Here is a 14,656-nt window from a genome sequence, read left to right as displayed (position 1 = left end):
CACTGGATGTGCACCCACAGATTTTCTCTTACAGCAACGATAATGGACAAGATCTAGACTAGCGCCAGATAACTGTCCAATTCCCATCCTGCAAAGCCATGTGAACCGACCAGCAATGCACACCTGGTCGACACCACACGGAGTACATCGGCATAAAACGGCCAAGACAGTTTCCTATGCACGCCCTACACTTGCTGGGGTAACCATGGTAACCAGTATATACAGCACGCTGCTTTGATAGAAGCAGACACTAGATGCACTGGTACCTTGAAGTGAAATTGGAGTCTCTTTACCAACCAGTCTCGACTACTGAGTACATACTGGCAACCCAGAGCCAACGACCTCACACACACACACACACACACACACACACACACACACACACACACACACACACACACACACACACACACACACACACACACACACACACACACACACACACACACACACACACACACACACACACACACACACACACACACACACACACACTACAAACATTTGGCTGTCGCATAAGCGGCAGTACACTGTCGTGACTGTACTCTTATTTCGCCAGAAAGTACGCGTGCAAACTACACAGGTATAAATTCGATTGCAACTGCACTAAGTACTAAGTACTTAGAACAACTATCTGTATGTATGCAATAACCAATTTCATCGTAGCTTCCTATTAAAATACTATAATGTTAGTATATATACTTCAAAAGAAGTAGAAATGACTAAAAACACCAAAATGAACAAAGCAAACACAGCATAAGCAAAATAGTTCAAATCCGCACTGAGCAACATAGACACCCTACAAGCTACCCATACAAATACCACCATGGTTTTATTCATGAGGTCTCGTCCTACAGGAATTCTCTACTGCTAATGATTGTTTTCTGCAGAAGAAAAAAAACTTTAACTGGCAGTACATACGCATGTAAAGAAGGAAAATTCAAAATACATGAAGGTCAAGTTTCCGTGTAAAATATATTTAACAAGTACATAATATTATTAAAAGAAGAAAAGAAAATCACCAAGCAGAAGTATGCACTTGGCATTACTCGATTGTTTGTTAGTTCTTTGTACATCGATAACACTTGAACCGGAAGACTGAGTATCAGTGACAAGCTTACAGTTCAACGCCACTCATTCCTTAAACTCCGAAAATGTCGTCAGCAGCCCGTCTATATCCAGCATCGTACATTGCCTGCTTAAGGATTTTCGATGACTTGTCCTCCGCATTCGTCACCCAATGGTCCAGCATTTTGCGACAGCAGTTCCTACATCCACCACCGTCCTTCGCAATTTCATCCACTTTGCTCGGTTCAAAGAATCCGGTGTTACCATTATACGTTGTCCGTATGCTCCTGGCCAATTGCTGCCATTTGCCAGAGCATTGCTCGCAGATTTGCTCAAGTCGCCAGTCTGTCGCTGTCATTTCAACCGCTTCGACTGAGGCATTTGGGGGCTCATCGAGCGGAGATTTATCACTGACGTTGTACTTTGAGTGACCCTCGGAATGACACGGATTGAGACTGGCCCCACCGCCTCCGGCGGAGCTCACTTGTGGTTCGTCCAGCGCGTGCGTATGCTTTTAGTTTGAATATCATTGTTACGCTCTTCATGAGCATCATCACCACCCACATCACAAAGACTGTCGTCAGCCCCACACGAGGCATCGCCAGGCTGCCCTGAATTATGAAGTACAAACAAAATACAGAGGCAGTATTTGCTTAGGTTCTGCGAAAGTGCTCAATACCTGATTCAGGCAGAGCGGCGTACACAAAGGCACACAATGAAAACCTTGGGCAAATTCCGTTGTGACTCAGAGTTTCATGGCAGAACCAATCATCAGACAACGATAGTGGAATAGGAGACCGCGCTGGTATATCTAAGTTGAGAGAGGTGTGATAATAATACTATGATAGCGGGAGGAGTAACCGCGGGAATGTATGCAGGGACAGGCTATTTTCAGAGGCAGATGCGGTTGCGGTTATCACACCTCTCTCAACTTAGATATACCAGCACTGTCTCCTATTCCACTATCGTTGTCTGATGATTGGTTCAGCCATGAAACTCTGAGTCACAACGGAATTTGCCCAAGGTTTTCATTGTGTGCCTTTGTGTACAAACAAAATAGGAAATAATGTACAGACGTACCATCCATCCGAGAAAAAACAAACCCATAAAAGAAAACCATAGAAGGCCATGCAGAGTGGAAGGGAGACGGACAGACAGACAGACAGACAGAGTGGGAAGGGAGAGAGAGAGAGAGAGAGAGAGAGAGAGAGAGAGAGAGAGAGAGAGAGAGAGAGAGAGAGAGAGAGAGAGAGAGAGAGCGAGAGAGCGAGAGAGAGACTGAGAGAGAGAGAGAGAGAGAGAGAGAGAGAGAGAGAGAGAGAGCCATGCACCACGCACATGTGTAGCCGCAGTTCAGGTTACTGCCTAGCCACATTTTAAATTAAAATATATAATCTTTCACCTTACCACTAGTGGGATCCAGAGTTTCCTGTGCGAAGTTTGATTCTGGTTGCAGCAACAACATGCCAACAATGCATGGAAGACATTTTGTTGATGGGTGGCAACCACCTCTGGGTTTTTTTTCATTACAAGAAAGAAGACTGTGAATGAGGATTTAGAATGTTCTGGCAGTGAGTGGCACAGCGAGTTACATACAGTATGATACACGGTGTACTTGTTTCGGTACCTGCCTTGTTACACACGAACACAGAGTGTTACGGGTCTCTGATGGCTCCTAGTGATGGCAAAAACACCCACTGCCGCCTATCTATGCTTTTCCATCTCTTTCTTTCATCCTGTGTGGCATCCCGGCATCATTGTCCTCAGCACCTCCCTCGTGGATATTGGAATGACATGTATGTGCGTACGCACACCAGCAAGTGTGTAAAAGGCCGTCATCACAAGTACGTTCGCTGACTCCCGTTTATGTTCACATAATAATAATAATAATAATAATAATAATAATAATAATAATAATAATAATTTAATAACGAAGGTACGTGTTAGGTCGTAAGTATCCACGCAAACACACATCCAGTTAAAATAAGGCACTTGTCAAAGTATCCGAACGTTTTCGGTCCCTTCTCATCAAGGATTATACAGGGAATGGCTCAAGTTGAAAAGACTAAAACTTATATAGCGTAAAGATATGAGATAACAACACTCGTGACAAAGTGAAAAAAGTATCAAGTTCAGCACGACACAAAACTCGAAGGACATAATAATAGCGACAAGAACATAGTGAGCAAATTAAGTTACATTGTTAACACCTCGACGAGGAGTAACACCAAACTTTTTTCACTTTGTCACGAGTGTTGTTATCTCATATCTTTACGCTATATAAGTTTTAGTCTTTTCAACTTGAGCCATTCCCTGTATAATCCTTGATGAGAAGGGACCGAAAACGTTCGGATACTTTGACAAGTGCCTTATTTTAACTGGATGTGTGTTTGCGTGGATACTTACGACCTAACACGTACCTTCGTTATTAAAGTATTATCCGCCTCCGACTTCTTGTAAAATAATAATAATAATAATAATAATAATAATAATAATAATAATAATAATTTTACAAGAAGTCGGAGGCGGATAATACTTTAATAACGAAGGTACGTGTTAGGTCGTAAGTATCCACGCAAACACACATCCAGTCAAAATAAGGCACTTGTCAAAGTATCCGAACGTTTTCGGTCCCTTCTCATCAAGGATTATACAGGGAATGGCTCAAGTTGAAAAGACTAAAACAAAGACTAAAACTTATATAGCGTAAAGATATGAGATAACAACACTCGTGACAAGGTGAAAAAAGTATCAAGTTCAGCACGACACAAAACTCGAAGGACATAATAATAGCGACAAGAACATAGTGAGCAAATTAAGTTACATTGTTAACACCTCGACGAGGAGTAACACCAAACAATTGTAGCGACAACACATTTTCTTTTTGTACGCAAAGTTCAGGATCTAACTTACGGATATACAAAGCTTCTAACACAGCCAGATGCAACGCACATCTACCACGTGACAATATTGAGAACACATTATCACTGTACAACTCACGACAATTGGTACGGGCTGACAGATGTTGCTTGATGGACGAAGTGCGATCCCTAGCTCCGTTGGGTGTAGTCTCCTCCAATGTCCCGTCATCTCGCCTCTTCGCGGCATCACCACTATCCGTCTCTTTGCTTTTCCGCGGCCTTCCACGTTTTTGGGACAGTGCGTGCGTTCAGTGTGAAGAAGGATGTTCTACCTACCCTTAGTAAAAGTAACCTTATCTATTTCTTTCAATGCCGACAATGTGAAGATCGGTATGTAGGTAGAACCCTTCAGCACCTGGGCGCGCGCATTCGTCAACATGTGCCGTTAAGTTTTGTTCCGCTTGATGCGCGTGAGTGTCGTCCTCGCCGTGGTCGTCCTCCAAAATGTGCTGTCCAGTCCATCGGTGGATCTTCCTCTTCCTGTGAAGATGTCACTGCATGCCCGTCCTCCTCCGCGTGTATAGCGCAGGGTCCAGCTGAGAACAGCGTGAAAGATGGTGAAAGACCGACACGTAAACCACCGAAATTGACAAAGGATCTGTCTGCGTCGGGAAGGGTTACGCGAAGCCAAGTAAAAATACGGACTGGTGAGGACGCACGTACAACGACAACGGAAGTGACAACAACAGTCAATATTCGAAAACGTGGTAGACCGCGAAAACGAACCTCAATATCGAACACCGGACAAGTTGGAGTAAGAAGATCAATAGAAATCCGCAATGGAGGAGACGTAGCTGAAAGGACACTGGGCATCGCGCACACAACGGCTAGTGTCAGAAAACGTGGAAGGCCGCGGAAAAGCAAAGAGACGGATAGTGGTGATGCCGCGAAGAGGCGAGATGACGGGACATTGGAGGAGACTACACCCAACGGAGCTAGGGATCGCACTTCGTCCATCAAGCAACATCTGTCAGCCCGTACCAATTGTCGTGAGTTGTACAGTGATAATGTGTTCTCAATATTGTCACGTGGTAGATGTGCGTTGCATCTGGCTGTGTTAGAAGCTTTGTATATCCGTAAGTTAGATCCTGAACTTTGCGTACAAAAAGAAAATGTGTTGTCGCTACAATTGTTTGGTGTTACTCCTCGTCGAGGTGTTAACAATGTAACTTAATTTGCTCACTATGTTCTTGTCGCTATTATTATGTCCTTCGAGTTTTGTGTCGTGCTGAACTTGATACTTTTTTCACCTTGTCACGAGTGTTGTTATCTCATATCTTTACGCTATATAAGTTTTAGTCTTTTCAACTTGAGCCATTCCCTGTATAATCCTTGATGAGAAGGGACCGAAAACGTTCGGATACTTTGACAAGTGCCTTATTTTGACTGGATGTGTGTTTGCGTGGATACTTACGACCTAACACGTACCTTCGTTATTAAAATAATAATAATAATAATAATAATAATAATAATAATAATAATAATAATAATAATAATAATAATAATAATAATAATAATAATAATAATAATAATAATAATAATAATAATAATAATAATAATAATAATAATAATAGGTTTGCCGAGTCGTATTTGGGACAGTGCGTGCGTTCAGTGTGAAGAAGGATGTTCTACCTACCCTTAGTAAAAGTAACCTTATCTATTTCTTTCAATGCCGACAATGTGAAGATCGGTATGTAGGTAGAACCCTTCAGCACCTGGGCGCGCGCATTCGTCAACATGTGCCGTTAAGTTTTGTTCCGCTTGATGCGCGTGAGTGTCGTCCTCGCCGTGGTCGTCCTCCAAAATGTGCTGTCCAGTCCATCGGTGGATCTTCCTCTTCCTGTGAAGATGTCACTGCATGCCCGTCCTCCTCCGCGTGTATAGCGCAGGGTCCAGCTGAGAACAGCGTGAAAGATGGTGAAAGACCGACACGTAAACCACCGAAATTGACAAAGGATCTGTCTGCGTCGGGAAGGGTTACGCGAAGCCAAGTAAAAATACGGACTGGTGAGGACGCACGTACAACGACAACGGAAGTGACAACAACAGTCAATATTCGAAAACGTGGTAGACCGCGAAAACGAACCTCAATATCGAACACCGGACAAGTTGGAGTAAGAAGATCAATAGAAATCCGCAATGGAGGAGACGTAGCTGAAAGGACACTGGGCATCGCGCACACAACGGCTAGTGTCAGAAAACGTGGAAGGCCGCGGAAAAGCAAAGAGACGGATAGTGGTGATGCCGCGAAGAGGCGAGATGACGGGACATTGGAGGAGACTACACCCAACGGAGCTAGGGATCGCACTTCGTCCATCAAGCAACATCTGTCAGCCCGTACCAATTGTCGTGAGTTGTACAGTGATAATGTGTTCTCAATATTGTCACGTGGTAGATGTGCGTTGCATCTGGCTGTGTTAGAAGCTTTGTATATCCGTAAGTTAGATCCTGAACTTTGCGTACAAAAAGAAAATGTGTTGTCGCTACAATTGTTTGGTGTTACTCCTCGTCGAGGTGTTAACAATGTAACTTAATTTGCTCACTATGTTCTTGTCGCTATTATTATGTCCTTCGAGTTTTGTGTCGTGCTGAACTTGATACTTTTTTCACCTTGTCACGAGTGTTGTTATCTCATATCTTTACGCTATATAAGTTTTAGTCTTTTCAACTTGAGCCATTCCCTGTATAATCCTTGATGAGAAGGGACCGAAAACGTTCGGATACTTTGACAAGTGCCTTATTTTGACTGGATGTGTGTTTGCGTGGATACTTACGACCTAACACGTACCTTCGTTATTAAAATAATAATAATAATAATAATAATAATAATAATAATAATAATAATAATAATAATAATAATAATAATAATAATAATAATAATAATAATAATAATAATAATAATAATAATAATAATAATAGGTTTGCCGAGTCGAAGGTTCGATGGACTTCTCGTGTGCTCTGGATGGCAGTCGTGAGTCAGTCAAGTGTCAAGTAAAGTCGGCGGAATAGCTCGAGCTCCGGTGTGGGGAGCAAACCCTTTCTTACAAATCATCGCCGAAGTCGCAACCACTACTTCATAATAATAATAAGCCGCTAAGTTCCTGTCGAGTTTGGATCTGCCAGCAGCTGGACCAGCTTTACCCAATAAGCATACCATTAAACAAGCGTGCGCTGAGCGAAAATCCAAAACACTTTCCACTATGCCGCTGCATGGGAGATATTGGAGCCGATTGGAGGAGAATCACCTAGATAAGGAGCTTACCTTCATGTGGTTGAAATCAAGGACACTGAAACCTTCAACTGAAGGCATGATTATGGCAGCATAAGACCAATCCCTCAAAACGAAAAATTACCAATACGCCATAATGAAGTCAATTGCTCGAACTGATGCCAACTGCAGGCTTTGCAAGGGCAGCTTAGAAACAATTGACCACATTGTCAGTGCCTGCCCAGTTCTTGCTCGGACCAGTTACATCGAACGTCATAACCGGTTAGTAAAGTATGTGCACTTCGAAATGTGTAGAGCACGAGATCTACCTACTGGTGCTTCACGATTCGACCACCAGCTCAAGGCATTGGTCAAAAGTGATCGGTATCGCCTCTATTGGGAGTATTCGGTCCCAACTGACCTGAAACTATCAGCAAACAGGCCCGATCTGCTCCTTGTTGATGACAAGGAGCGCATCGCCTACATTATAGACATCAGCGTTCCTGGTGAGAACAACATCAATAAGAAAATGGCTGAAAAGCGCTCGAAATATTATGATTTGAAGCGGGAGATTTCGAGGATATGGTCCCTCACCCAGGTTGACGTGGTCCCTGTGGTTGTCGGTGCCCTGGGAGGCTTGGTGGGGGAGACTCCTCAATGCCTTCGGACTGTGCAGGGAGGAGACCTGGCTAGTGTGCAACAGGAGGCTATACAAGGTTCGATTAAAGGGGAAGTTAAGGCAAAAATTAAAATTTCACCAGTTGTAGTCTTCGGGGTGCTGAGTCGAATGGTCTTGGTCCGAGGAAGCTGAGACGCTCCCTTCCTACTTGAATCCCAATCGAACTCGCGCACTTCCACCGAAACTGGGTGACTGCGCCCTACGAGATGGGGATTTGTATGCAAAATGTCACTAAAAGCGCCATTTCGTTCTTATAAAAGCACGGATGACCGCGATTGGCCCATATGTTGTAGTCTTTTGGACGCTGAGTCGACTGGTTTTGGTCCGAAAAGGCTGCGATGCAGCGTTCCTCCTTTATTCCCAATCGAACATGGTTGAAGAAGCGGTCACGTGGTCCTGGGTGCCCAAATCACCTGGTCACCACGCCAGCAGGTGACAACTTTCACACCAAGGTTCAACTCGAGTTTAACTCGAGTGACAGGACTGCACCCAAAAAAGGTCAAACAGGCTAGTAAGTTGTACCCTGCAGGCACGGTGACCAGGTGACTGGTGTACGCAGGAGCAAGTGACCGCTTCTTCAACCATGTTCGATTGGGAATAAAGGAGGAACGCCGCATCTCAGCCTTTTCGGACCAAAACCAGTCGACTCAGCGTCCAAAAGACTACAACATATGGGCCAATCGCGGTCATCCGTGCTTTTATAAGAACGAAATGGCGCTTTTAGTGACATTTTGCATACAAATCCCCATCTAGTAGGGCGCAGTCACCCAGTTTCGGTGGAAGTGCGCGAGTTCGATTGGGATTCAAGTAGGAAGGGAGCGTCTCAGCTTCCTCGGACCACGACCATTCGACTCAGCACCCCGAAGACTACAACTGGTGAAATTTTAATTTTTGCCTTAACTTCCCCTTTAAAATACTAAGAACTATCCTTAACATGTAGATGCACCTCTGCTGCGTTTGCATGTTCAATAGCTAAGAGACTTGAATAACGACTGATAAAGACTGATATTTCCTTTGTTACTCCCTTCATTGGTTGATGTATTTTGCCTGTCGCTGCAAATTCTGTATTATTGTTTTGATGTTGGAGTTCGGATTGAGTTTCTTTCCTTTCTTCCTCTTCCTTCAACTATTTCTTGTCCTTTGGTTTTTAGGTTTTATTTATTTATTCATTTTTTTTCACTTTCTTTTTGCTGTCCCACCCATGGAAATATTTCCCGGTGGGTCTGGCTTATCGCCTTCGAAAGAAGTGAATAAAGGAGAGATAATAATAATAATAATAATAATAATAATAATAATAATAATAATAATAATAATAATAATAATAAGAAAGGGTTTGCTCCCCACACCGGAGCTCGCGCTATTCCGCCGACTTTACTTGACACTTGACTGACTCACGACTGCCATCCAGAGCACACGAGATGTCCATCGAACCTTCGACTCGGCAAACCTGCAAGAAAGCACCACTCCCTGCTCAATACACAGTGTTTCGGGGAATTCACCCCTCATCAGTTGAGCTTGAGTAGGCTGAGGAAGATTGTGCCTGAAGAGCACCACTTATATAGTGCTCTCCAGGCACAAACATCACCAGGGATACAAACTTACAGAGACGCTCCGTTTTCAGCGCGACAAACACCTCGTGAACACCAGATAGCAGCGTGAGTCAGTGTCGCTCCTGGACGGTGAGACAGACGTCGAGGACCCTCGGTCATTCGCAACGCTGTCACCTCCAAACCAACTAGTCGCAAGCCCGCGCTGGGCACAACAGTACGAAGTAGTGGTTGCGACTTCGGCGATAATTTGTAAGAAAGGGTTTGCTCCCCACACCGGAGCTCGCGCTATTCCGCCGACTTTACTTGACACTTGACTGACTCACAATCATAATAATAATAATAATATTGAAAAACAATCCAGAAAGATACTAATAAAGAGAAATGGAGTGAGAAGAAACAACACCTATGAAAATGATAATCCTAGCACTAAGGTAATAACAGGAAAAACTGCGAAAGCACTTAACGAACTTGTAAAGACTACTAGTATACTGTGACACAAGATATGACACCATGGCCAACCAGGGCCAAACAAACAGAACAAGCTGCTACTAGAACAATTTCAAACGAATAATGCTGTCCTTCTGGACACACAGGTTAGGCTTATGAATACGTTGACAAACAGCTTCTAACACACTCAACTGCAACTTATAACCATGACGAGCACTGCACAAAACAGAAAAAGAAAAATCAGAATACACCTTGCAGCAATCAGGACGAGATACAAGATGCTTATACACTGATGACTTCCTACTAGAAAACACACGCTCGCACCCACTCTTACTCACACAATCATTCTCGCTCTCACACTCACCGGACTCACTGGACTCACTGGTCGAATCCTCCTCAACGACGTCCTGCCCTGGAGCAATCAGGTCCCGTCTCCTCCAAGTCCGCTTCTGTCTCCAGTCAACAAAAACTCATCCATAAACAATATCCATTTCGACTTGTCTGCAGCAAATGCTCGGGCTCCTTCTAGGTTGCTGGCATTTGTCAAAGGGATGTCCACGTCCGCGGTGAAAATTACAAAACGGGTGGTCGTGTCATCGCACAGGCACAGTTCTTGACCCGTACACGCGGTCACGTTTCGGAGAAATTCCAAGGCACGTACAAGGTCGCTTAGAAAGAGACTGGGGGAGATACGCACGTTCTTCAGAAAAGTTGTATACCCCACCCCTGGCCACATCTACGTTTCCCGTTTAATCTGCTCCCGCTTTCATCCAGTACAGACACACGGATCATTATGGCAACCGACCAAAACTTCCTTACGTGGAAATAGACGCAGCACTTTGCACCATAGTGTGATGACAGCCTAAGCTAAGCACCTCCCTCATTCATATTGGTATGGTAATACTTAGTATGTTGCTTCATGAGCTGAGCATTTGAGGATTTTGCACACGCGCTGAATACTGCAGTCCTTAACTGCCCAAAGGAGAGATCGGGTATGATATTGCAAGGAACAAGAACATTGCTCACCATCTGTTTGGGACTCTTCCCTGATCGCTCTCTTCGGAGATGACGCTGGTACACAGTAGGAAAAAAAGAAGGTAGAAACCCACATTCAACAAGGTACGTTTGAATGGAGTCAACCACTGACAGAATACCCAAAGTAAACATGCAGTGGACCTACCCTTGCCTGGGCAGCGGACTAGGGTCAGGCACTACATTTACACATATTGAGACCAGGCACTGCATTTCCACACATTGATACCAAGTACTGTATTCCCACACAATGGGGCAATGCAAAAATTGAAATAGTATTATGCACGCATCTACATCCAAGATGACCAGTTCTCAGTGTGCCTCACAGCCTCAAAGGACACAATACTAGTGCAATGTCCTCACACTTCTTACCCGTGCTCCAGTCATCGGATCGACGCTTGAGAGAACTTCCCTGTCGTGCCACTTGCATGTCGGCGTTGCCATTGCCTCTATTCATCTCCTCGAGTGCAGCTTCCTTTCCTAGCTCCAGCTCTGATTTTAAATAGAACACAACAACACAAGCTGGTCTTCTTTCCCACTACGACTAACTTACCATTTTACTGCAATCCAGCCGTGTTAGATTTCACTGAAGAGTAGAGTTGTGGCCAAAGAATTTCGACCCGTGAGCCGAAAGCAGCGCCAAGGCTCATGCGGCCCTCGGATGTGTGTTTGGAGCGTGCACGGTGTAATTGATATCGAAACGCCGCGCTGCTTTTGACCCGCGGGTGGATTTCTTTACGGTCACGGCTGTACTTAGCACCAAGCAGCACTCTTTGTGAAACCAACCTTGCAATGGAAACTGTTCTACGAGGAAATTATTCACCACCCTTCATTGTAGCCCTGAACCTGGAAGTACATGTTACCATAGATGGTAAGATGTATGCTGTTGTAAATTTGAACCAAGAGAGTTGGAAGCTGGATTCTGTGGAAGATACTAGTAGGTGATGCACGCCATCATGCCAACAAACCTTGAAATCACATGTAGTCCATGCTCTTAAAAATAACTGTTACAGTCAACTTCGCTTATAACGACACTCGGCGGGGCATCAAAAAAGTGTCCTTATTCGCGAAGTGTCGTTGTACCCAAAGTCTCATTATATGTATTACAGTTGGAAGGGACTTTGCTCTGGGCATGGAAATGCTGTCGTTATTCGCGAATTGTCGTTATATCCGAAGTCGTTATTAGCGAAGTTGACTGTACATGTGGAGCTTACGCCTCCTAGCCCTGCCGAACTTGACACTCACTGTTTCAGTGAAATGTTTTAAAAGTTTGTGTCACGATACACGTCACCATGTAGAGTATCAAAACCACTCATAATAATGTTATTCTCATACAATCATAATTATACGTGAATTTGATAACCGCAATCAGTAATACAAGCTGGATCGACATATACGTGAATTGTTTTATCAATTTGGTACGTATCAGAAAATCGTCTTTCCAGTGAGAAGGCAGTATTGCCGGTGCACCGAACGAAATAAAAGAATACAACACAATCCGGCTAAGCGCACTCACAGCAGTCACGTAGTTACCGCACACGTATTTTTATTAATGTATTTGAACACTCGAACGAATGACAGGAGGGGAGCTCCCTCCTGTCATCATGTTCCTCATTCGAGTATTACCACCCGAAAAGTAAAATTCCATCTTCACGCCTCTGCCCAAATAATTTGTACCGCCTATTCGGGTCAGCCCCATGATTCCGGATTTCCCAGCGATTTCCAGTCTGGCTCAGTCATGACTCTTCATGCTAGCCTGTTTCCCCACAAACCATGCAATCAAATGCAACATCATAAATCAGCCTCTTGCATGCTGGTCTTCTAGTATTTGGGTTGAGCATCTAAAAAAAGTTGTTGTTGCTGTTGCTGTTGTATTTTATAATTTTTATTATTTATAGTAACAGCACAAACAGGCGGTAACGCCTTGGTTGATAGCTGTTCTCCTACTTCAACTTGCCGGGAGGGCCGGGTACATGTAGTAGCAACAGTGACTCACTGTCTCCTCTTGCTCATACCCCCAGTCCTCACCAGTGTAAGTGGTAACAATACTAACATTACCTGGGCGGATCGGGGAGAGAGGCTGCGCCAGCAGGTCTGCCAAGTGCTCCGTGCTTGCCCTTCGGAGCGCCGCGATTATTTCGTCCAGCGCTCTCGGTTGGTGTCTGACGAGCGGGCGCAAGTATTCGAGAAGCCTCCTCGACCCCTCGATCTGACCGTGCTCTCTCGTCGCTGCACTGACATTCTGCACGACTTCGTCTTTCAGAAGGTCTGGAGTCATCAAATGGTCCATCACCTTGATGGGATTCATGTCCGCTAGAAGGGCGTCATGATGTCTCTTCAAGCGCCGCCCGGCTTCAATTCCGTCGATCTCTGCCATTGGGAGAGAGCCGTGGAATCAATTATTTGTAGAAAGAGTTCAACTTCCAGCAACTAGTTAACTGTGGTGGGCTGATGAGGAGATCGAGAGTAATGCCAATGGGCACCAAGTCATTACTACTCGTAAAAAACCGAAAACTCAGATTTTTTCTCAGCACAGTATTGTACATGATTGTATTATAATGGTACTTTGCGTTTGTAGATGTTTTCCGTTACCGGTAGATCTACTGTTGTATTGTACATTAATTTTGTAGTGTTGAGTACTGCATGCACCCTGCACTGGCCTCGGCGGGAAATCCCGAAGAACGAAAGCTGACACATGAGAGTCCCGGGGAAGAAGACCCATACTGGCCATAGCCATAGGCCATCAATGCATGCCATGAATACTGGCACTGCCTACATTGTAATGATGTACAACTACTATAGTACTAATACTAATAGTAATAGTACTGTCGTGGACATGGAAATCCGGTCGCACGTCTAGCGGCCCCAGGGCGCTGGCCATGCAGCCGTAGATAAGCGGTACACACATGTACATGCACTTATGCGCTGCAGCGCGTATCGGATCAGCAAGTGCACTGCACGCAGCGTTCTGTATACGCGCTGAGGGCGCCGGCCCCGGTCAATGGACTGGATTTCCATGTCCGCAACAGTAGTATACCATGGTATACTAGTACTAGTAATCATGGTATTACCATGATTACCACTACCAGGGAGTCGTATAGAGACCCAGGGTATACGACTCCCTGGTATTACTATTACTATTACTAGTAATAGCAAGAGTAGATAAACAAGACTAGACTAGAGTGTGCAACTCGCGGATGGGTTGGCCAACGGCGGAATTTTTTGTTGACGTAATCTTTTCGACGACGCACGCGCTATGACTATGACTCTGAGTATGAGTCTTTTGGAAAGTAACAGTAAACGGTTAGTTTTCCCTCGTGCACTTGGCCGCATTTGCACTACAAAGTCGGTGCCCAGCACGTGCTCCCACACTGCAGCAAAATGCGCGTTCTTCTAAAAAAAGGTGACGTCAACAAAAAATTCCGCCGTGGCGGGGGTATCTGCAGATTGTGCAGGAGAGATCCGGAGTTGCACACTCTTGTTTATCTACTATTAGTACATGACTGTACACATGTGTACAGTCAACTAACTACTTCGCTAACTGGCTCCAGCCCGGCGCGGCAGTCGATGTAGAGTCATCCTGGACTTGAAATGGCGTGGCATATCGCGCATGGCATGGTATGCCGGCAGGGACCGCGTCTTCCTTGACTGATCCCCTCAGCCGAGTCAGTGAGTGCATCTGTGCATGACTCGACTGTATACATGTACACTACAATGTCAGTCTGCAGAACTACAAAGTGCAGTGTCATGT

The 14,656-nt window shown here is 44.7% G+C and overlaps 1 protein-coding gene across 2 annotated transcripts; it reads right to left on the bottom strand.

Annotated features, from left to right (window-relative positions):
* Positions 1-576: 576 nt before the first annotated feature.
* On the bottom strand, positions 577-13,433 carry LOC135808554 (uncharacterized). Of its 2 annotated transcripts, XM_065321763.1 has the most exons (5): positions 12,964-13,430; positions 11,278-11,397; positions 10,900-10,944; positions 2,476-2,514; positions 577-1,679 (listed from the first exon to the last, which is right to left on the bottom strand). In XM_065321763.1, exons 1-5 carry the CDS (start codon positions 13,280-13,282, stop codon positions 1,549-1,551), a joined length of 654 nt encoding a protein of 217 aa, XP_065177835.1. In that variant the 5' UTR covers positions 13,283-13,430; the 3' UTR covers positions 577-1,548. The 2 variants fall into 2 exon arrangements, with proteins under 2 accessions (XP_065177835.1, XP_065177836.1); XM_065321764.1 differs by lacking the exon at positions 2,476-2,514 and having other exon boundaries at positions 12,964-13,433.
* Between the last annotated feature and the right edge of the window lie 1,223 nt (positions 13,434-14,656).

Source organism: Sycon ciliatum, chromosome 2 (assembly GCF_964019385.1).
Source record: "Sycon ciliatum chromosome 2, ocSycCili1.1, whole genome shotgun sequence".
NCBI lineage: Eukaryota > Metazoa > Porifera > Calcarea > Leucosolenida > Sycettidae > Sycon > Sycon ciliatum.
This window is presented reverse-complemented; position numbering and strand designations above follow the sequence as displayed.

What these genes read in the sequence shown, in the direction of transcription:
- LOC135808554 (XM_065321763.1), bottom strand. Translation starts at nt 13,282, where the DNA reads ATGGCAGAGATCGACGGAATTGAAGCCGGGCGGCGCTTGAAGAGACAT. An exon ending in ATCCGATGACTGGAGCACGG is followed by an intron (nt 10,945 to 11,277) that starts GTAAGAAGTGTG and finishes ACTGTGTACCAG; the next exon opens with CGTCATCTCCGAAGAGAGCG. An exon ending in GGAAGAGTCCCAAACAGATG is followed by an intron (nt 2,515 to 10,899) that starts GTGAGCAATGTT and finishes TGCTGCAACCAG; the next exon opens with AATCAAACTTCGCACAGGAA.